At 44.2% G+C, this 24,645-nt stretch overlaps 1 protein-coding gene across 1 annotated transcript; it reads left to right on the top strand.

Annotated features, from left to right (window-relative positions):
* The first annotated feature begins 344 nt into the window (after window positions 1-344).
* Fam205c (family with sequence similarity 205 member C) lies at window positions 345-7,502 on the top strand. Its single transcript, XM_004658476.2, has 5 exons — window positions 345-482; window positions 957-1,002; window positions 1,773-1,833; window positions 3,304-3,785; window positions 7,273-7,502. The coding sequence occupies exons 1-5, from the start codon at window positions 345-347 to the stop codon at window positions 7,500-7,502; spliced, it is 957 nt and encodes a 318-aa protein (XP_004658533.2).
* Window positions 7,503-24,645: the final 17,143 nt, after the last annotated feature.

Genomic DNA, 24,645 nt, shown 5'->3' with positions numbered 1-24,645 from the left:
CTGGATTACATGGGCACTGGGGAATCGAACCCGAGTTCATGGGCTTCACAGGCAAGCACCTTAGCCACTAAGCCATCTCACCAGCCTCTATATTGGCACTTTTTTACACCATACTCTGCAGCCCATGTAGAACAACCTCATGTGTTACATTGACTCACCACATGTGCTTCTCTGAGACAGATAAAGGTTTATAATGCTGTGCTTGCTTTATGGACTGGGAGGGCTTTGTGATGTCATTTGGTGAATTGGACATGTCTTCTGTGAGACAAAGTCTAGAATCTGGAGACATTAAGTTCTAACACCATGGAAGCCTCGGAAGGGGGATGGCTAGTGAAGTTTAGATCATGTTGAGCCCCACTTGTGTTCTGTGGGATGTGGGGTATCCGGTATATGCCTATGGTTCCATCTTCATTATTGCATTAATCCTTTGGCAGGTGAAAAGAAGACGAGGATTGCGACTGGGACCTAAAAGATGTTTCCAGGTGAGGACATGTTATGACCAGGCCTGAATTAGCCTCTGACATCAGGTTTTTTTCCCCTCTTACTTTTTCTTGAAAATCTTATTCCTTGATTTTGTTAAATGAAGATTTCTTCACTCGATCCCAGATCAGACCTGAATTTGGGTCAGTTGGTGGCCATTTGGAATTTTTGAGGACTCAAGTGATTTGGTTAGAAGGACTGCCCATCCTTTAATTTGTCCCACTTCCCTTTACCCAGCTCCTAAACTCCCTCAGGCCTTGTGCATGCCATGGAGATGAAAGGTATAGACCATGGGAGAGCCTCGGAGTGAGTCAGAGATAAAGAAAAGTTGGGGTTGAAAAGACAGACTACAGAATGGAAAGGTAGAAAAATGTAAAAGTGGAATACAGAAAAGATTAAGAAATGTTTATTTTGTATCATTATATCACATGACAAAATGATGTCCCAGCTTCGTATCTAATGCTTTTGTCTTTAAGTGTCACCGAAGAATCAAACCAAAGTCTAAAGATAGAATGTCAAGAGGTAAACTTCCAATCTTTCTGGCTCTCTGTACTTGTGGGTAAGGTTCCCATAGATCCTGACCCTCTGTGATTGCTGGCACCAGAAATGAGGTGTTTCTAACCACTTAAGGCTTTCATATAAACCTCAACAACAACTAAAAGAATACTTACTTGGGTGGAAACCAGACTAGGAATATTCCAAAATTTCCTTCTGACCTTCCTGCAAATAAAGAATGAGAATGGGGCTGGAGAGATGGCTCAGTGGTTAAGGCGCTTACCTGAAAAGCCTAAAGACTCATGTTTGATGCTGCGGATCCTACGTTAGCCACAGTGACGCAAGCGCTCAAGGTCACACATGTGCACAAGGGGGCGCACATGGTCTGGAGTTCAATTCCAGTGGCTGGAGGCCCTGGCACATCAATTCTCTCTCCCTCTCTCTCTCTCACACACATGTATGTGTACATACATCCACATAAATGAACAACAACAACAAAAGAATTATGATGTAGAGCAGATGCCATTAATTATGCCACTTTTCTAGCTTTAAAGCCCTCTAGACATCACTTCATCTCTATTCTTGTACCCCATAAAAATGGGCACTGGCAGTGTAGTTGTGAAGATGAGGTGAGATTAGGGATGGGATAACACACTCAGTAGTTAAGTTGCACACCGATGTGCTTTAGAGCATGGACTCTTGGGTTTCCAGTCTCCACTCATTCAAAGGCCTTCAGTTTCCTATCACTTGCCTCCTCTTTTTGCTGTTCTACCTAACACTGTATCCTGGTTCCTCAGCTAAGAAAATTTCCCAAGAAGAAACCAAGAAGCTGCAGGAACTGCTGTCTGTCATGAAAAGGTGATCTCCTTCTCTTCTCTGTCCCCCAGCAACCAACCTGGCCTGTAGTGCTTTCTTAACCTGGCCTAGGCAAGGGTGAAGTGAGGGATATTGGCTGAAAAGGAGGGCTACCCTGCTGGGGTTGGTTTCCTAGCTGGGAGGGTAGCAGGTTCATGTCTCATGAGGAAATAGCTATCAAAATGTACTCTGTTGGGGTCCTGTTATTATTTATGTACCTCTATTTATTTGCAAGCAGAGAATTGGAGAAAGGGAGACACACGCATGTACACACACACACATACACACACACACACAGAATGGGTGTGCCAGAGCCTCCAGCTGTTGCAATCAGACTCTCCAGATGCATGTGCCGCTTTGTGCATCTGGCTTTATGTGGGTACTGGGGAATTGAACCCAGGTCATTAGGTTTTGCATGCAAGCATCTTAACCACTGAACCATCTCTCCAGCCCCCTCTGGTAGTCCTTCAATTCAATATTAACTAGTGCATAATTCTGGAATACATTACTGGTGTTGCTCTATACCACAAGGTACATTATCTGATCAAGAGGATGGATTTTACATAGAGAATTCATTGCTGTCATATTTCTTTCCAGCTATACCCTTTCAAGGGCATATCCCTGAGTCTGGCTGGACTCTGCTGGCACAATACTTCCTCTGGTCTGTCTTCAGGGAGGACAGTTCCTGAGATACCCTCAGCCTATCATCTTTTTTTTTTTTAATTTTTTTTTGTTCATTATTTATTTATTTATTTGAGAATGACAGACACAGGGAGAAAGGCAGATAGAGGGAGAAAGAGAGAGGATGGGTGCGCCAGGGCTTCCAGCCACTGCAAACGAATTCCAGATGTGTGTGCCCCCTTGTGCATCTGGCTAACGTGGGACCTGGGGAACCAAGCCTCGAACCGGGGTCCTTAGGCTTCACAGGCAAGTGCTTAACCGCTAAGCCATCTCTCCAGCCCTTAGCCTATCATCTTATCCTCTCATTAAGACTTTTAGAGACTGGGACTAATTTCCAATGGGTCTTGGGCACAACAAGCAAAAATGACCCATAGTTTGTGAAATGAGATCTTCATTTCCCCACAGTTTGGCAAGACTGACTCCCAGGCTTCTTCGGGGTTCCTTCCTCAAGTGAACCTACCTTGGTAGTGTTCCTCGTGAACGCCCCCACCAGCTAACTATTTGGCCTTCTCTGGCTGCCTACTTTTTCCCCTCTTAGTTCAGCTTCTCAACAACCATTCCCAGTGGTCTCCGAGGGCTGTACCCTCTGATATGTTGTCTGAGACCTTGCCGCAGACTCTCAGCCCAACCTGCCATACTTTGCCAACTTGGAAGGAAAGCAGGGTGGTAGACACAAGGGGCATAGGCCCAGGGCTTGTAGAGGCTATGGGAGGACAGTGATCTTCAGCCACTTTCTTCTAAGGGGGGCCAATATTGTGCCCTCATTAACGGTTATTACATTTCCCTCCCTAGCCAGGGCTTGCTTCCCCAGAAGAGAGGTGTGCGGCGGCTCTTATGTGCTGACCCCTCCTGCCAAATCTGCAACGGTATGGCTCTGGAGGTTCAGCAGTTGCTAGGGGACAAGAGCAGCAAGACTTCCCTCCCCTTACTGAGGCCATCACAGAGCTCTTCCTGCCTGGAGATGTCCATGTCCGGTTTGTCTTTTGAACACACACAGGAGATATTTTCCCGGCAGCCCAGAGATCTTTCCCTGGTATTTGGCCCCACACCAACACAATTATCAGGTCAGCAGTCTTTAATTCAGTCAGCTGTCCCATCAATTGGTGATGTCCATGTCAAGTATTACTTATCTGATCACTTCAAGCAAGAGGAGGAATTTCACATGCCAGGTGAATTACCAGATATGGAACATCTGTCCTCTTCAAGTCATGAAGAGCATAGAAGTAGCCGGCAGAAGAGGAAGAACAGCACCAAGTTTGTCCGCAAGAACCAAGGTCAGCAGCCTTTTGAATGCTAGCCAACCCCCCCCCCCCAACACATACACCTTTTTTTCTCCCTGGATCCAGACCTCCTGAACCTAAAACAATACCCTGAGACCTTGTCTTCCTTCACCTGCTGCTCCTATGGTCCAAAAGGCACTGAAGTACCCTTAAGTTAGGAGGATCTCAATGCATGCATTTCCACATTGTGCTCCCCCATGGTCTTTGGGGCAGTGTCCGTGGCAGCACATACCACACCATTCCCCATGTTTTCAAAGCCACGAAAACAAAACCATTTCCGTCATCCTGCATGTTACCTCTATGGAAAAGATGAGTTCTCATTCCCCCGCCCCTGGCATTCACGGGAGGCCAGCCAGTCCACTACAGAGCAGAAATACCACAGGGAACAAATCCCAACCCCTTCCCATGGCTCTGGGTCTACTTTCCACCTTTCATCTTTTTTGTATGTTTGTTTGTTTTTCAAGGTAGGGTCTTACTGTAGTCCAGGCTGACCTGGAATTCACTGTGTAGTCTCAGGGTGGCCTTGAACTCATGGTGATCCTCCTACCTCTGCCTCCAAGTACTGGGACTAAAGGCGTGCACCACTAAGCCTGACTTACTTTTTCGCTTTTAAGAAACCTCTATCCATTTCCTGGGGAAGGCACACTGAGGCCTCAGTATGCCATATATAGGTACCTCTCTGTGGTTTTTCCTCTGCACAGTAAGTTTCTGGTCTGTCTCTAGAGAACTCTCCACCACAGGTTCTTTTCTAGGATTATTCCTTTATCTCTGTGCTACCTGTTTCTTTCTCACAATCCCAAAGTTGGGTTTCTCCACCTGACCACTGACAAGCCCAAATCACTTCTAGTCATGTGTGAAACTTTGGTTGCAAAACTTGTGACCAGCTATGCTTGGTGGGCACGCCTTTAATCCCAGCACTCTGGAGGCAGAGATAGGGGGATCGACATGAGTTCAAGGCCACCCTAAGACTACATAGTGAATTCCATGTCAGCCTGGGCTAGAGCGAGACCTTACTTCAAAAAACCAAAACCAAACCAAAACAAATCAAAACTTGTGACCATGACAACTCCAGTTCTAGTGGGGCTTATCCAGAGATCCCTGTAGATGTGATGTAAGCTCTGAAATGTTGTAGACGATCTCACCAGATCCAGGGATCTCTCTTATTGATGAAGCCATTTTAGCCGTTGAGGGGTGGCAGCATTGGCCTGGAATGTGCCCATAGGCTGCTGGAGGTCTTTCCAGAAGTAATTGAAAAAGCAGGTTGGTTGGCTATTGCTGGGAACTTCAGGAGAAGACCCAGCACTCCATCCAGGCGTTCCTGTCCCCTGCTGGTCAGCAGCCCCTGGACCTGAAGCAGCAGAGCCCTGACCCATGTGCGGTTCCCTCAGCCTGAGCCCCAGAGGCCCGCGGGGATAGTGAACTGTATTAATCCATTGTGGCAGCAGGTCCGGTCCACGGTTGCTTACTCAAGCCGAAGAAATCTGACCAAGCCAGCGAGGTTAAATGTGGGGAGATCAGCCAGGTGATCATCCTGGCTCCAGTTATAGTTTCCGGGTTTGCAAATCACTGTCTATGAAGTGTTTCTGGATCCCTGGCAGCAGCTTGGTCCCCCATCCTCTGGACAGCAAGTCCCTAGACCTGGAGGGAACAGTGAGTCCCTACTCAGGTCACATTGTCCGAATACTGATGAGCCTTGATCACCAGCAACAAGTCTCACCAGATACTGTTTATTGGCTCTGGGCTTCCTAGGTACTGTACCCAGGGGGCACTGAGAAACTAGAACCAATTTTTCCCTCCTACCAGGGATGCTTGCTATTCTGTGGCTATCTCAGGCAATCACAAGCCAACATGAAGAGATAATGCCTGGGCCACTTATGACTCAGTCTCACCTGAACAGCAGTATATTAAGTCCTGGCCTTGTAGTTAGAGTACCAGTGAGGCTGAAGTACAACTGAGTGAGATGCTACCTCTAGAGATAGCTCCTGACAGACCCTAATCACTCAAAGGATTCATCTTTCCCAGACTAGATCTCAGCCTGAAAAAAAAGAAATTCCTGGAGATAACATTTGGGGAAGCCCCATAAAGACAGAGCGCAGGGAACACATTTTGGTCATCCCAAAGAATATCTCCAATAGGGGACCTTTAGGAGTCTCAGCAGGCAAAGGAAAACATTGCTCAAGGAACTTCCTGCCCCACTGCATGTACAATGTCCTCCAGATCTAAAAGGAACCTACTTAAGAGCTTGCAACTAAATTAGACAGTGCAGCAGAATCAAAGGCAAGAAAGACCTCCTTATATGCTTTGCGTATAGCTGGAGGCCAGAATGAATAGTGCAGCCTAAAGGGCACTGAGAGCTCTTAGCCAGGATGAGTTCCCCACCCCAGCAATGAAAACAGCGAGCCCAGTGGAATTCAAAGCAGCCGGGAATCACACAGAAGTGACATCTGCTCTGCTAGGGCTCAGGGGCCAATAGAGGGCCTCAGAGCCTCTGGCTTCTGGCACGTACCTAGGGATCTTTCTTGGATAGAACTTTAGTTCAGCCAAGATCGCTGCGCTGAGTGAGCAGGGCTTAGCGAGGGCCTGTCTACGTCTGCACAGCCACGATCTCCACCCCTCAGCTTGCTCTTTCACACCAGCACTTTCACAGATAAAAATGATTTCCACAGCTGGTAGACTAATCTGAATGGTCTAAACAAGGTTCCTGTGAGGTTGCCTAGCTTGGGGTGCTCAGACATCACAGAGCATTCCAATGCCGTCTTACTGGGCCATCATTTACTGGGCCAAAATTTGCAAGTGCAGTGTTTGAAGGGGCCATGGCTTTTTAAAATATATATATTTTATTTATTTATTTGAGAAAGAGGCAGAGAGAAAGACAGCAAGAATGTGCACGCCAGGGCCTTCAGCTACTGCAAACGAACTCCAGATGCATGCCACCCCCTCTTGTACATCTGGCTTACATGGGCCCTGGAGAGTCGAACTGGGATCCTTTGGCTTTGCAGGCAAACACCTTAACCACTAAGCCATCTCTCCAGCCTGGGGCCATGGTTTTTTAAATACAAATTATATATATATATATATTAGCTGAGCATGGTGGTACATGCCTTTTTAAAAAATATTTATTTATTTGAGAGAGAGATTCAGAGACAGAGAGCGAGAGACAAGACAGAGAGAATGGGCATGCCAGGGCCTCCAGCCACTGCAAATGAACTCCAGACACATGTGCCACCTTGCACATCTTGATTATAAGGGTCCTGGGGAATCGAGCCTAGGTCCTTTGGCTTTGTAGACAAGTGCCTTAACTACTAAGCCATCCCTCCAGCCCTTAAATAGAAAGTTTTCATGGAAAAAAAAGTTTTCAGGGTAGAATGTTTCAGAGCCATGCCTCACAGGGTGAAACTTGGCAGGGATAGAACTATTAGGGGTAAGGGTTGGGGGGTTATGGTAAGGGAAGACCATACCCACAAACGTTTCCCCCTTTCAGAAGATTCAGAAGTTGACATGGGAAGTAAGACGATGTTCTTTTCACACTGGATTAACCCTGAAGTGAAATGTGAAAGGTATGAGGAACCCATTTTTCTCTCTAATGCTGAGACGTTGGCCAAACCAAGGATGAAAGTGAAGAGTACAACCGCCATCAAAGACCAAGTGAGGGGAGGTAACTTGGAGAAGCTCCTTAAGGCCCAACCTCCCCCTGCTTCAAAAAGCATTTGACTTTCTTTGATTCCCACAGTGCCTGCAAGCTCTAGCAACATGCCCTTCAATCTAACTGATCCTGGGGCCTCCGCCCACCCCTGCCACAGGAATCTATCCCAGGTATCGACTCTTACCTCAGCAGAAGGCACTGGTTTACAGAAGGAGAATACTCATTTCATAAAAAAAAAGAGTTTATAAGTTCCCAAACCTCCGAATCCCCTGCAATAGCGGTTGTCAATCACCTTTTCCATGCACATGCAGGTGAGGTATGGTATTCTCCAAATATACTCTATGCTTATGGACAAAGAACCATCTGTCTGTGCCTCATTTTTTTGGTTTGTTTGTTGTTTGTTTTTTCGAGGTAGGGTCTCACTCTAGCCCAGGCTGACCTGGAATTCAGTATGGAGTCTTAGGGTGGCCTCGCATTCATGGCAATCTTACTACCTCTGCCTCCCACATGCTGGGATTAAAGGTGTGTGCCACCAGGTCTGGATTTTCCTTATTTCTTAATTTATTTTTGAGAGGGAGATACCAAGAGAGAGAGAGAGAAAATGGGCATGGCAGGGCCTTTCAGCCACTGTGAACAAACTCTAGATGCATGCACCCCCTTGTGCACATGTGCAATATTGCACACTGCTTGCGTCACTGTGCATATAGCTTTGTGGGACCTGGAGATTGGAACATGAGTTCTTAAGCTTCACAGGCAAGCACCTTAACCACTAGGCTATCTCTCCAGTCCATGTCTCCTTATATTTGATACTATATATGACGGAAGTGGAAAATATATCCCAAGCAGGCTTAAATCTACCTTTCATTTCAGATGGGTTAACATTCCATATAATTCTTCCCTGACCCACCCTGGACTATCAGTAACAGTGCTTTAACTGAAAAGGAAGGCCCTGTGGCTAAGGTACACTGAAGATACAGACCAGGCTGGAATTCTATCATGGCTTGTCATGTGCATGGGCTTTCACCTCCTTGAGGAAAAGCACTTGCGTTTATGGCAAACTTCAAAGCCAAGCAATAGAATCTCCCATCTCTTTCCTCTAGCTATTGATATCATTAGGGTTGTAGCCCATCTGGGAGCCTATTGCCGCTCTATTGCCTGCACCAATAATTGTTGCCATCTAGGTGCATGGGGTGAAGTTCTTCTAGAAGATCAAGTGATGAGGAGATTCCCACATGGAGCCCAATAAAAATGACATTGATCTGAGTCTTACATTCGATAACTCAAACAGTCAAGGATGCACTCTGTTTCAGGCGCTGTGCCAGACACTGGGAGACCACAGTATCCATGACCTTTCTCTCACAGAGTTTAAAGATTCTCGGGCAGACGCTCATATATAAACAGTCATTAGAAGTGATATGTTAAGAGCTGGTCAAAGGAAATAGATGACAAGTCCATACGAGGGACTGTTTTTTTTGGGGGGGGGACAAGGAAGTTTCCTGGAAGAGGATATATGCAGGCTGAGGTTCAGAGAATGAGCGGAGTTAGCCAGGCTGGAGAGGAGGAATAAAGAGGCTTCCCTGGGCTAGGTGAGCAAAGGCCTCCTGTCAAACAAGAGGCATGCCGTGTCAGAGAACTGAGACACACTGAGACGCACTGTGTAGTCAAAAGGGTGAATGAAAATGTTTGAGATCTGAAGGAGACTGCCAGCTTGGAGAATGAGTGGTAGTCCTTCACCCATTCCTTCCAGAAATACAACAACTTCCTATATCCACACGCTTTTATAGATACTTGAAATACAGCAGTGAGAGAAAGGGGGGGTAGTTCTGCTCCCAAGGAGTTTATGTTAGGCGTGTGCTGAGGAGGGAGGAGGTTGCTGTCAGGTTCATATTGCTGGCAGAAATCACCTGATCAAGAGCAGCTTATGGGGAAAGGGGTTTCTTTTGGCTTATAGACTTGTGGGGAAGCTCCATGACAGCAGGGGTAAATGATGGCAGGAGCAGAAGGTGGAATCACCTTCTGGGCAACATTAGGTGGAAAAACAAAACAAAACAGGAGAGTGTGCCAAACACTGGCAAGGGGAAGCTGGCTATAACACCCATAAGCCCACCCCAACAACACACTGCCTCTAGGAGGCATTAATTCCCAAATCTCCATCAGCTAGGAACCTACCATACAGAACACCGAAGTTTATGGGGGACACCTGAATCAAACCACCACAGAGGATGAAGCAATTAAAATATAGTACATTGATGGAGACCAGATACATGCAAAGAGCCAGAGTAGGAGGTAGTAAGGAAGACCTGGATGAAGTATAACCTTATACAGGAAGTTCAGAGTGGTTCTTACCAAGAAACTAACATATGAGCAATAAATAGAGGAAGGAGGAAGAAGACATAACAAACCACATGAATAACAGGAATTTCTAGTCAGAATTTCTAGCTAGTGGGGGCTGGAGAGATGGCTTAGCCGTTAAGGTGCTTGCCTGCAAAGCCTAAGGACCCAGGTTTGATTCCCCAGTACCCATGTAAAGCCAGATGCACAAAGTGATGTGTGCCCTGGAGTTCATTTGCAGTGGCTGGAGGCCCTGGCACACCCACTCTCTGTCTCTTTCTGCATACAAATAGGTAAAGAAAAAAATTATTTTAAAAGAATTGATAGCTAATGTAGGCATTTGGAGGCTGGAGCACAACTAGCCTGCTTGGAGGGATAAGGAGACCAATGAGCCTGAGACAGAGTCAATGAGGGACTACGTAGGGAAGGGTTATGTCAGACCAGAGTAAGGGGACAGATGGCATAAGGCCCAGCTGATCAATGCAAGGATATTGGCTTTTGCCCTGTATAAATTGAAGAAAGTGGTACTAGATGGTTTGCTCAGATCTGGTTTATGGTTTTTAAAAATTTTTTATTTATTTCATTTTTAGAGAGTGAAAGAGGAAGATAGAGAGAATGGGCCCACCAGAGCCTCTAGCTGCTGCAAATGAACTCCAGATGCATGTGCCACCTTATGCATCTGGTTTATATGGGAACTGAGGAATCGAACCTGGGTCTTTAGGCTTTACAGGCAAGCACCTTAATCACTAAGCCATCTCTCCAGACCCTGATTTATGTTTCAAAGGATCACTGAGCTTGTGCTGCTAATAACAGAGTTAGTGAGAACATCCTCCCACAGAGGGGCTAAAGTCCTGGGCAGACTTGGGTAAGATGGAGATTGGTTGTGCAGTTCCAGTAATTGTAGCAATGGAAGATATGTCTAACTCTTCAGTGTTTAGATGCTAGATTAACCCCAAGGTGGAGACAATAGTACTTACTGGTGGATTGAATGTAGACAGAAGGAAAAAGAAAAAGTCAAAAATAGACCAATGTTTTGGCCTGAGCTACTGGAGTTATCATTCATTGATGTGGGAAGTACTGATATGGTAGTGTATTGTTGTGCTATTGGGTGATGGTGGAGCACAGAGAATCAAGAGGCGAGATTGAACAATTTGAGATGAATACTGGGCATCCACATACTTATGTCGACTAATAACTTGGCCATATGAGCCTGGGGTTCAGGAAACTTTCTATGCTATAGGCAGATAGACTAGCAAAACTTGATGTATGGACAGATAGATTGAAACCATAATACAAGATATGACATTAAGCAAGTGAGTATAAGTGAAGAAGAGATCTCAGGGTTGACCTCTCATATATTTTATTGTTAAGAAGTTGTGAGGAAGCTGGGTATGGTGGGACAGGCCTCTCATCCCAGGATCTTGGAGGGCTGAGACAGATGGATCACAAATATAAGGCCTACTTGGGCTAGAGAATGAATTCAAAGCTAGCTGGGACAGTTTAGCAAGACCTTTCTTGAAAGGAAAAAAAAAAAAAAAAGGTAAAAAGATTCCTAGGGATTTAGATCAGTGGTGGTGGGCTTGCCTAGTATGAATAAGACCCAGGTTTCGATCCCTAATACAGAAAGGAGAAAGAAAGAGGGAAAGAAATAGAGAATCTAGGAAGAAAAAGAGGAAGTAGTAACCAGAGAGGGCACCGGGAAGCCTGTAGCCAGTGATCTGAGGTGAAAACTAGTGTGTGGGATCCTGGGAGCCAAGAGAAGAAACACTTCAAGGAGACAGTTATCAACTGAATGAAAAATGGCCAATGAAGATGAGGACTTGAAGTTGATTGTTAGACTGAGCAATATAGAGGCCTGTCATAGCCTTGAGTAACAAAGGAACAGACATGACTTGTATGGATTCAAGATAGGAAGAAAGAAAAGCAAGTGATAGCAAGTATAATCAATTCCTTCATGGACTTCCCTTTGATAGAATTGCCATCAAAGGAGCTGGGTGGGTGTGGTGGCGCACATCTTTAATCCCAGCACTGGGGAGGCACAGGTAGGAGGATCTCTGAGAGTCTGAGACCACCCTGAGACTACATAGTGAATTCTAGGTCAGCCTGGGCTAGAGTAAGATTCTACCTCAAAAAAAAAAAAAAAAAAAGGCAGTGAAAGGAAGGGTCCATCACCATCCCATCAAATCAGGAGGAAGTGGTGACAAGATTACTTCCTCTCATAGGGCTCCACTTTGTAGCACGATGTATTCACTGCCAGCAGGATGTGGGAAGAAGCATGGATATATGTGCCATCCTTTCTCCCAATTGTATCACCCCACCGCTCCTCTCTCCCCCCTCCCCGCCCACCGTGTTTCCGTGCTTAAAGGATGGCGGCCTATTTTGGTCTATTTGGTCTCCAGGCAGAGGGACACAAGGCCCAGGCCTGCTGAAGCAACGTTCTCCAGATGTCTTCCTGAAGCATCTCCAAAGATCAAAGGAGGTCATGTGACAGGCGCATCCTTTCTGCCTCATGGGAGCTGGGCAGAGAGCCACAGGGGCTAGGAGACTAGAGGGAGGTCCCAAATGAAGGGAATTGAAGGGTCACAGTGGCATCAGGCCAACCCAAGTGCACACATCCTGGGTTATTGTTAAAAAGGTCCTTCCCATGATCCCTCTCCACAGGCTTCTACTTCCGTCAGCAAATTTCTTTCTTTTTTTTTTTTTCTTTTTCTTGCATTTATTTATTTGAAAACAGAGAGACAGAAGAGAGACAGAGAGAATGGGTACGGCAGGACCCCTAGCCACTGCAGACAAACACCAGACACACTCCAGACACATGCGCCACTTTGTGCATCTGGCTTTATGTGGGAACTGGGGAATTGAACCTGGGTCCTTTGACTTTGCAGGCAAGGGCCTTAACCACTAAGCCATCTTTCCAGCCTCCCTCACCAAATTTCTACCATGACCTCCATGATGTTTCAACCTCCACACCCTAAACACACACACACACACACACACCATCCTAGAAGGGATGACATAGACTATGCAGAGCACAAGAAGAAAGGTGGAACACTTCATTTGTTTGATTTGTTCAGTCCTGTCATGCCAGTCTGTTGCCAACAGGCAACTGGGACTCCCTGAGCAGGAGCAGATATTCCCTGGTCTGCTCAGAATCACAGTTTACTAGAGATGCTCAGACTTACTGGCCACTGCCTCCACTCATCACTCAATTCTATTCCTCTTCTCTTTGTGCTTAGTGGAAGAGAGACCCTTCCCCAAGCTCCCACGTCCTGTGAATCTCACCTTTCAAAGGCTTGATCTATACTTACCTTTATCTATCTAATCTCAGTCCAGGGAAGATGTTAATAATAGATGATCATAATAGTTTAGAAAGCAAGTTACAAAACTATTCATATTATGGTCCTTTTATTTTTAGAGCAGTTTGAGTTTACCAGAAAAACAGTGGAAAACAGAGTTTCTATTAAAAAAAAAAAAAAAAAAAAAAACCTTTAGGTCCCTAGGGAACATAGTTTCCCCTATTATGACACCTTGCATTAGTGTGATGTCTTCCTTACAGTTGAGGAGCCAGTATTGATACATTATTATTTACTAAAGCTCATAATGTACCCCAAAGTTCACTTTTATTTTATTATTTTTAGAGAGAGTAACCCTTCAAAGCCATGAGAGATAATTAGTGCTCCAGGGCCTCAGCCACTGTAATCGGACTCCAGACACTTGCACCACCTAGTGGGCATGTGTGGCCTTGCGCTTGCCTCACCTTTGTGCATCTGGTTAATGTGGGATCTGGAGAGTAGAACATGGGTCCTTAGCCTTTGCAGGCAAGTGCCTTAACTGCTAAGCCATCTCTCCAGCCCTTGCTTTTTAAAAAATCTCTTTTATTTATTTATTTGAGAGAGAGAATGGGCACACCAGGGCCACCAGCTACTGCAAACAAACTTCAGATCCTTAACCCCCTTGTGCATTTGGCTTACGTGGGTCCCGGAGAGTCAAACCTGAATCCCTTGGCTTTGCAGGCAAATGCCTTAACTGCTAAGCCACCTCTCCAGCCCATAGCTTTTATTTCTCAAGACCACTGATTTTTCTTTTAAGGCCTTGATCTAAAAGTCTTTACAAGGGCAGTATCAGTTGTGGAAAAATAGGAGACAAGTGATACCAGATAGACTCCAGGTAAACGTAGGGGTGAGGAAGGGGGTCAGGAATCCATTTGAGAAATATAATAACTATCACAATGGCATTAGTAAAGGAAATGAAGGGAGAGGCTTGCAAGAGTGAGAATTCCAAAAAGGTTGAAATAATGAGGGGAGAACTCCAGAAAGACCTTGGGGTAGTCAGAGATGAGTGTGACAACAGCAAGCTTTTCATGTGTTGAATGTGGGGAAGGACTCTGGAGACTGGGACTGAAGGATCCTGAGAAATGGTCTCAAGAAAGCATCTTACCACTTTTGAAGACACCCAAAGCAGTCCTGGGTGTTTTTCAGCCATTCCCTAGAGAAGCCTTCACATATTTTTTTAGCAACAGAAACTGGCCAATGACCACATAGACCTTTCCTCCATCTTTTTTTTTCCTACCATCTTTTCCTTGATGGTTTCTGCTGTGAAGTCTTGGTGCCTTGGGGAGTTTGTCACCTTGGCTGTTTTGGATTTGTTTGATTTTGTGACAGGGTCTTGTTATGGATGCTTGTTTCCAACTCATGACCCTTATCTCATATTCAGCCTCTCCAGTGCTGGGCTTGTACGTGTGCTCCACCATGCTTGGCTGGGAGGCTGACATCTTGATTGGGCTCAATGGCAGGCCTGGATCTTGTATTAACTCCTCTCACCATGAGACCACTTTCACTAATGAAGGTTTTTTGTTTGTGATACACATACTATGGGTCTTGACCCATATGTAATCACATGTATAATTTATAATGCATATATTCTGTATGATACAATTTTGGTATCATGCAGAATAATTTCACTGCCCTATATCTTATGTTTCACCTATATATCCCTCCATCCCTTCCTAAAACCCTTGGAAATCACTAATATTTTTTAATTAATTAATGTATTTGAGAGAGAGAAACACACACACACAGAGAGAGAGAGAGAGAGGGAGGGAGGGAGAAAATGGGTGTACCAGGGCTTCCAGCCACTGCAAATGAAGTCCAGATGCATGTGCCACCTTGTGCATCTGGCTTACATGGGTTCTGGGGAATTGAACCTGGGTCCTTAACCTTCACAGGCAAACACCTTAGCTGCAAGCCGTCTCTCTAGCCCCACTAATCTTTTCTTAAATTGTAGTAAAAATATATATTATGAAGTATATTATTTAAGTGTTACTGAAGTCAGAATTCAGTGGCATTACTAATAAGAACATTCACAATATTGCATGGCCATCACCACTATTTCCTGAAGTTTTTCATCACCATAAAGAGAAACTCTTTACCTATTAACAATAATTCACTACTTCTCTTCAACAACTCCAGGTCTTGATAACCTCCATTTTGCTTTGTCTGTATGACCTTGCCCATTTTAGGTACTTTACATTAAATAAAGGCATACCATATTTGTTCCTTTGTGCCAGACTTACTTTGCTCGGCATGACTTCAAGATTCATCTATGTTGTAGCATGTATCAGAATGTCATTCCATTTATGGATAAATACCATGACGTTCTATGTATGCATTATTCATCTGTTGATGAACACTTGTGTTATTTCCACCTGCTGGCTATTATGAATAATGCTACTAGAACATTGGGGTGCAAGTATCTGTTTAAGCCCTTTCCCTTTAGGTATATTGAATGAAATTGTTAGGCTTTTGTAATAATTTTGTCTTCAGTTTTTAGAGGAATTGCTAAACTGTTACTTTTATTTTATCTTATTTTATTTGAGAGAGAGAGAGAATGGGTGCACCAGGGCCTTCAGCTGCTGCAAACGAACTCCAGGTGCATGCACCACCTTGTGCATATGGTTTATGTGGGTCCTGGGGAATTGAACCTTGGTCCTTTGGGTTTGCAGGTGAGTGCCTTAACAGCTAAGCCATCCCTCCAGCCCCAGTGGTACTATTTTATATTCAAACTGACAATGCACCAGGGCTAGAGTTTTTCCTCAGCCTCATTAATGCTTTGCTTTAATTATGTGTGTGTCTGCACACATGTGTGGATGTGCATGATGTGTGTGTGTGTGGAGGTGCATGTGCCACGGTGCCCATTTGGACAGCCTTAGGGTGTTTGTCCTCTCCTTCCCCCCTGCTTGAGACAGGCTCTCCCTCGTTATTGCTGCTTTGCTTTGTGTCACTAGTGGAACTGGCTGCAAGCTTCAGATTCTCCTGGCTCCATCTCGCATTGCCATAGGTGCACTAGGGTCTCAAGTGCACCACTTCGCACCTGCATTTAAGTGAAGAGTTGTATGAGGGCAGGCGGATTTGTAAACAAGTGCTTCTAGCCACTGAGCTGAGCCATCTTCCCATCTGCGTTAGTCAGGATTCTCTAGAGGAACAGAACCGATAGAGTGAATTGTATTAAAAGGCAAGTTATTGAATCAGCTCACAGTAGTCCAATAGCAGTTGCAGGTCTGAGAGTCAAGGATCCTGGTAGCTGCTCAGTCCCCGTGGCCAGATGCCTCAGCAGTCCCCATCCTGCACTGCAGATGGCGTGGGAAGGCCTGGAAGCTTCCTGAGGAGCCGCTGCGTTTCAATCCACCTGGAACTTCAGTTGACGTGGCTCTTCAATCCACGCTGGAAGGCAGCAAGCAGCTCCGGCAGCCAAGTGGAAGGAAAGAAAACGGGCTGGGGGGTCTTTTCACCCAGAGCTTTCTTATATGAAGCCCCCCTCTGAGCGGGGCCTCCAGCTCTGGGTGAAAGGCTCACCCTGGGGGAAGACTTCCTCCTTCAATTAATCCTTCCTGTAGGCAATGTCAGGGACCCTCCTGAAAGGGGTGTCTGTGGATTACTAAATACATCAAGTTGACACCTTAACCATCATACCACCCAACACGTTTTTACTTTTTTTTTTCCCACATTTTTAAAAAAATGGCCATTCTCTACCATGTGTGAAGTGGTATGTCATTGTGACTTACATTTTTCTCATGACTCATTATGAGCACGTTTTCACGTGCTTATTGGCTATTGGCATATCTTCTGCACACAATTTCTATGTAAGTCCATTGCCCATTTCAAATTGAGATTTTTGGGATTTTTTTCTTGTTGTTGCTGTTGTTGTTTATTACTGAGCATTGTATTGTCTCTGCAGTTTTGCCTTCTCCAGAATGGCATAGTTGGAACTTCTGGAATGGTTCCTTCATCTAGTAATAATATTGAATATCCTTTCATGTTTGATGTCCCTCATCCTTAACTGTGAATCAAATCTGACTAAGCACACACTGCACTACTCAACTACATCTCCATCCCTTCACTTCTTTTTCTTTCTTTCTTTTTCATTCACTATGGAGTCTCAGGGTGGCCTTGAACTCACAGTGATCCTCCTACCTTTGCCTCCTGAGTGCTGGGATTAAAGGTGTGTGCCACCACACCGGGCTTTTTTCTTTCATGCTTCTCTTCCTTCCCTTTCCTCATTTTTTTTTCCCCCAGGTAAGGTCTCACAGTAGCCCAGGCTGACCTGGAATTCACTCTGTATCCTCAGGGTGGCCTCAAACTCTCAGCGATTCTCTTACCTGTCTCCCAACAGCTGGGATTAAAGCCATGTGCCACCACACTCAGTTCTCTTTAAAAAAAATTTTTGTTTACTTTTATTTATTTATTTGAGAGCAATAGACAGAGAGAGAAAGAGGCAGATAGAGAGAGAGGATGGGTGCGCCAGGGCCTCCAGCCACTGCAAACGAACTCCAGATGCATACACCCCCCGGTGCATCTGGCTCATGTGGGTCCTGGGGAATCAAGCTTCGAACTGGGGTCCTTAGGCTTCACAGGCAAGCACTTAACTGCTAAGCCATCTCTCCAGCCCTGTTTTTTTTTTTTAATTAATTCATCAATTTTTTTAAAAACATAGGTTGTAGTATATCCTATTTCTTTCCCTTTCCCTCCCCTGCCAGGGCCCTCTTCAGTGTGGTTATTGATACTCACTGTGGGATAATTAGGGCCTCAATCTCTGTGGGGTTGGAGCTGTGCCTCAGGGTGTTTCTACCTGCCTGTGGCTCTTACAAACTTCCCGCTCCCTCTTCCACAACAGTCCCTGAGCCTTGGCAGGCGTGTTATCAACTAGTGTTGACTTCTCTGTAGCCTCTGTATTTCAGTTATGGTGTGTTTCAATTCATCACAGTGTTTTCCTGGGCGTGGACATCAGCCTAGTATTGGGAGCAAAACTCGGGTCACTGCTTCCTCTGGAATTTCTTCTGGACCCTGGTCAATGTGGTAGAGTTGGCATATCTCGTTGTGAGCATTCAGCTATCTTTTCTTATGTTGACGGGTCTTGGATCTCCCCAGTGTTCTCTGCCACCTGTAAGATAGAACAGATTCCTGACCAAGGATGAGAGTATAATCTTTGACTAAAGGGAAGATGCTAGGCGCTGAGAGACCATTTGCCGAGGCTACGCACTCAACTTGTGCAGGGAACACTGGGCTTTCTCTCTGGGTATTGTGATTGTCTTGACCGTTGGGTGCTGAATTGGTTCCAAGTACCAGTTATGAGTTCTCTCCCACTGAGCAGGCCTTAGGTCCAATCCGTGGGCAGATGGTTACCCACAAAGGCTGTGTGCCCCTATTACATTGTGTACTTCTTGAATGGCTGATGGATTGTGTGGCTTGCAGGGTCTCCTGCTTATTCATGCTGTCGGTGACCATTGTCACTGAGCAGCTTCTGTAGCACTTTCCAGTGCCATGGGGGTTTGCCAGGCGAGGACTAGCTTTCCTCTCAGTTCCCATGTTGTCTCTTGGAGTTCTGAGATGGCAACTTATGGTGTCTCCAGCAATAGCTTCTTACCTTTTAGCTCTGTCTAGTAAACAAGTACTTGGCAAAGGCCTGCAATTTTATGGGGAATTGCAAGGCTCACCCTGCCCAACTGGTCATTGTGGGGGTTCTTTATTTTCTTTTCTTTAATTTTAAAATTTTTAAATAATTAACAACTTCCATGATTGTAAACAATATCCCATGGTAATTTCCTCTCTCCCCCTACTTTTCCCTTTGAAACTCCATTCTCCATCATATCCTCTCCCCCTCTCAATCAGTCTCTCTTTTATTTTGATGTCATCATCTTTTCCTTCTATTATGATGGTCTTGTGTAGGTAGTGTCAGTCACTGTGAGGTCATGGATATCCAGGCCATTTTGTGTCTGGAGGAGCACATTGTAAGGAGTCCTACCCTTTCTTTGGCTCTTACATTCTTTCAGCCACCTATTCTGCAATGGACCCTGAGACTTGGAAGGTGTGATAGAGATATTGCAGTGCTGAGCACTCCTGTCACTTCTTCCCAGCACCATGATGCCTTCTGAATCGTCCCAAGGTCTCTGCCATCTGAAAAGAGAAAGTTATGTAATGAAAAAGTGAGAGTAGCATTAATATATGGGTATGAACATTAATAGAAGTGCTTACTGGGCAGTTTGATGAGCATAGTATATACATTTAGCCAGACAGAAGCAGATGTTACACCCCTAGGGCTCATGACTACCTCTGTTGTAGGTTTTCATTATCAGGGATGTATTTCCTCCCATGGAGTGGGCCTCCGGTCAAATTAGAGGGCAGTTGGTTTTCCCCAAACAGATGTGCCACTATTGCACCTGTTGACTCATTTGTATTTTTTATGACAGAGAGCAAGAGAGAGAGACAGAAGCCAGGGCTTCCAGCCAGTGCAATCAAAGTCCAGACACATGTGCCACCTGGTGCACGTACACAACCTTACATGCTTGTGTCACCTTGTGCATCTGGCTTACTTGAGACCTGGTAAGTTGAACATGGGTCCTTAGGCTTTGCAGACAAGCCACCATAACTGCTAAGTCCTCTCTCCAGCCCTTTTTGTTTTATTTATTTTTTATTTGTGGTGTGTGTACATGAGAGGTGTGTTTAGAAGAACTTGCCTGTTGTTGCATTGCCCATCTTCACTGCAGCCTTGGTTCTGACCATACTACACGCACATACTACCCTGCCACTCAGTGCCAAGCGACACCTGCTTGAATCACCTAGGCTCATCAATACTACAAAGCAGTGTTTTTATTATACATGCAAAGTTTTCTGCTCTTATAGAAACATACTCATTTAATTACAGAAGACTGTCATTCCTCAACATGTAAATATCAAGAGAATATATCTTTGGATTGTATTGTATTCTATTAGAATGTTGGAGTTTCACATAAAATTATTAAATGAATGTTGGTTTAAGATTAGGATACAATTTCCAATAATTTCTGATATCATCCTAAACATACTTCTGCCTTTTGTATGACATGGTTATGCAAAGCAACATTTTCAGCCTTGACAGTCACAAAATCAAAATATTGATCAAGTCTGAAAAGTCTTAAATATTCTCCATGTCCTGCAGTATCAAATATTTAGCCAAGACTTAATTCTTTGTGGAAAAACGAACAAGCGTACCTATCTTATTAGTATTCCAATTTGCTTTCATCATTAAAATAATAGTAAAATTATATGTACACCAAAAATTTGTTTTAAAATAAATTTTGGCACTGGGGAGATGACTCAGTGGGTAACATGAGTTCGATCCCCAGCATATACAAACACACAAGAGCAGAGCATGTGTATATTAATGCTGCCCTCACTTTTGGTTAGAAAAGCTTCTCTTTTTCAGATGGTGGTGACCACTGGGGTGATTCAAAACTCACCAAAGTGCTGAAAAGAAATGTCAGTGGGGTGTTCAACACTATGTGAGACATCTCCATCACACCCTCCAAAGGTTCAGAGTCCATTGCAGAAGAGGTGGTGAAAAGAATGTAAGAGCCAAGGGAAGGGGAGGAGTGCTTACAATTCTGTCTTTCAGACACAAAGGGGCCTTGATATCCATGACTTCACAGTGGCTGATGGTACTTACATAAGACTTACATAATAGGAAGAAAAAAAGATGCCATCAAAATAGAAGAGAGACTAATTGGAAAGAAGAAAGCTTTCTGTGGAGGGGGGATTTGGGAGAGGGAAAGGGGAAGGTAGTGGGAGGAGATTATGGTCATGATATATTGTTTATATTTATGACATTTGTCCATAAAAAGTTTTTTTTAACAAAAAGGCAAGGCATGGGAATACACACCTGTAACCACAGTACTGAGAGGGACAGAGACAAGTAAACAAACATGTAAGTTTCTTTTTGATTTATGATCAGCAAATGTTTGATATCTCAGATATATATATATATGTGTGTGTGTGTGTGTGTGTGTGTGTGTGTGTGTGTGTATATATGTATATATATATATATATATATGTATATGCACATACATAAATATATATATACACACACTAATAGCCAAAGCTATAGAAAAATTTCATGGGTGGAAAGGGGTCACATGTGGTAAAAGTTTAAGAAGCTTTGTGTTATATAATCTTTTTAAATCCCCTGATTACCACCACAGTGACTTCTTTTAGTTTAATATCTTTGTGTGGGTGTGGGTTATATGTGTGGGTGGGCGCATGTACATGTGTGTGCAAGCCAGAGATAGACCTCAGGTATCTTTTTGATATGCACCACCTTATTTTTTTAAACTTTAAAATAAACTTGTTATTGACAACTCCCATGCATATAGGCGATATAATATAATCATGATTTCCTCCTATTACCCTCCCTTTGCCCCTCCTGAATCCTCCCTCCACTGAATCCCTTTGTCTTTCCAACTAGTCTTGCTTCAATTTTGATGTCATTGTTTTCTCCCTCCTATTATGCAGGTCTTGTGTAGGTAGCATTAGCCACTGTGAGGTCATGAATGCCACAAACAATTTGTATCTGGAAGAAAATACTGCAACATGCTCCTCCTTGTTAGGCTTTTGCATTCTGCCTTCCACATCTTCCAAAATGGTCTCTGAGCCTTGGAGGGTGTGGCAGAGATGTCTCACTTAGTACTAAATACTTCAATGTCATGTCTCAGGACTTTGTTGAGGGTTGTTTTATTTTATTTTATTTTTGTTTATTTATTTATTTATTTTTTTGAGGTAAGTTCTCACTCTAGCTCAGGCTGACCTGGATTTCACTATGTAGTCTCAGGGTGGCCTTGAATTCATGACGATCCTCCTACCTCTGCCTCCCGAGTTCAGGGACTAAAGGCATGCACCACCACGCCTGGCTGGTGAGTTTTGGGTCTCCCTAGTGATCACCATCATCTGAAAAGAGAAGCTTCTCTAACCAAAAGTGAGACTAGAATTAATAACAGGCATAAATATAAATATTTATAGGACAATTTGGTGGGCATAATACATCCATTTAGCCAAGCAACAGTAGTAGCTTCCCCTCTTAGGGCTTATGGCCTCCCCAGACATAGGCTTTTGATTAGGTTTCAGTACCAGCCATGAATACCATTCCCTCCACTGGACAGGGCCTCAAAAAAGATGAAAAGGCAGGTGGAAAGTACACAGAAATTATGTAAAGAGAAATGGGTGGACTGAAAATGCCTATTAATTATACAGATTTTTTGTGTGTGCATGAGGGCCTGACACTGCCCTACTTAGATTCTCCAACCATATAAACAGATGGGCAAGGCCACACACATCTTTATACATGTCTCTAGTCCTGCTGACTGCAGAAATCAGAGAATCTCTCGGGCTTGCTCACTGAAAAAAAAAAAAAAAAAAAGAACAGTGAACATAGCAGCTCGGGGTTGAGTGAGAGACTCTGTCTCAAGGAAACAGGCAGGTGACCAGAAAGGAGGACACCCAACATTCTCCTCTGGCCTCTGCATGCATGTTCACAGGGCACATGCATCTGTACACACACTTGCATACACTATACACACATCTGTCACGTACCATGTCACACATGCCATAAAAAGCTGTTGTTTTATTTTCATTTCAACAGGGACTAAAAGAGAAGAGCTTCATATTTTCCTCTTGTTTCTTGAGTGTATATATAGATCATGCCAGCACTTTAAATAATTTGGGACTATTCCCTCTGAGAAGTTGGTGCAAAAATTTTAATGAGGTAGTCATAAGACTTTTCTTTTTTAAATTTTAATTAATTTATATTTATTTTGAGAGAGAGAGAGAATTGGTGCTCCAGGGCCTCAGCCCCTAAAATTGAACTCTAGACTCTTGCGCCACCTATTGGGCATGTGTGACCTTGTGTTGGCCTCATGTTTGTGTGTCTGGCCAATGTGGTATCTAGAGAGTTGAACATAGGTCCTTAGGCTTCTCAGGCAAGTGCTCTAACAGCTAAGCCATCTCTCCAGCTCTTAATTTTAATTTTTATTTATCAGAGAGAAAGAGAGAAGATGGGTATGCCAAGGCCTCTAGCCACTGTAAACGAATTCCAGACACATGCATAACCATGGGCATCTGGCTTATGTGGGTCCTGGGGAATTGAGCTTGAGTCCTTAGGCTTTGCCAGCAAACACCTTAACTGCTAAGTCATCTCTCCAGCCCTCATAAGTCTTTTCTGTTTTAAAACATTGACAGACTTTTGTTTGGAGACCTAAAGTAAACATAGTAAGTTAACTTTTTCAAGAGTTATTCCTCGGAGGAAAATCAACGTTATGAGTGTAGTTCTTACTGGCCTTGTTTCAGATGACATAGTAGGAGGTATTGAACAAAGGACAGGCAATTAACAGAGCTATTTTACAAGTGAACTGATTCATTAATCAGCAAACTAACCATAAGCATCTCCCACTGTGCTGTGTTTCCCCATCAACCCACTGTTCTCTGTGAGGGTAACACGAATCACTATTAATCTACTGAGCAACATAAAGTGTTAATGCTGCCATTTGCAGTGGTTTAAGGAGTTGGGTTTGTTGTTTGTTTTGTTTTTTGAGGTAGGGTTTCATTCAGGCCCAGGCTGACCTGGAATTCACTATGTAGTCTCAGGGTGGCCTCAAACTCACAGTGATCCTCCTACCTCTGCCTCCCAAGTGCTAGGATTAAAGGAATGAACCACCACACCCAGTTTAGGGAATTTTTCTTAAAGGGAATGTCAATGGAGACTGTAGCTGATATCTACCAACACCACCAAAAACACATTTCCTTGTCTGTTTCAGTAAAACAAAATAAGGAAAAAACCAACAATACTTCCCAGCCTTGACCACAGCATGTAAGAGTACCTTTAGGTTATGATATAAAGACAGAACATGTATACTAGAACTATCAAAACAACGTCAAAATTCAAACAAGATTCCAAGGTAATTTTTAATATAAAATTTTATTGCCACATAGTCATTGTACATATTATTTATGGTTGAGCATTCAGCAGTCACTCACTGTCAGCACTTTGACTAATTAGAGTCTCTGCAGTTACTGCAGATAATTACATAGAAATTTCTCCAGCTCAAGCTGACAGTAGCACTATCTGTGGGTATAAACAGTTATTTAAAAGGTACTTTGGGGCTGGAGAGATGGCTTAGCGGTTAAGCGCTTGCCTGTGAAGCCTAAGGACCCTGGTTCGAGCTCGGTTCCCCAGGTCCCACGTTAGCCAGATGCACAAGGGGGCGCACGCGTCTGGAGTTCGTTTGCAGTGGCTAGAAGCCCTGGCGTGCCCATTCTCTCTCTCTCCCTCTATCTGTCTTTCTCTCTATGTCTGCCGCTCTCAAATAAATAAATAAAAAATGAACAAAACAAAATTTTAAAAGGTACTTTGGGGCTGGAGAGATGGCTCAGTGGTTAAGGCACTTGCCTCAAAGCCTAAGGACACAGGTTCAATTCCCCAGTATCCACATAAATCTGATGCACAAGGTGGCACTTGCATCTGGATTTTGTTTGAAGTGGCTGGAGGCCCTGGCATGCCCATTCTATTTGCCTCCTTTCTCTC

This window comes from Jaculus jaculus, chromosome 1 (assembly GCF_020740685.1).
Source record: "Jaculus jaculus isolate mJacJac1 chromosome 1, mJacJac1.mat.Y.cur, whole genome shotgun sequence".
In the NCBI taxonomy this organism is placed as follows: domain Eukaryota; kingdom Metazoa; phylum Chordata; class Mammalia; order Rodentia; family Dipodidae; genus Jaculus; species Jaculus jaculus.
Note: the sequence above shows the minus strand (reverse complement) of the source record. Positions and strands in the feature narration are given on the sequence as shown.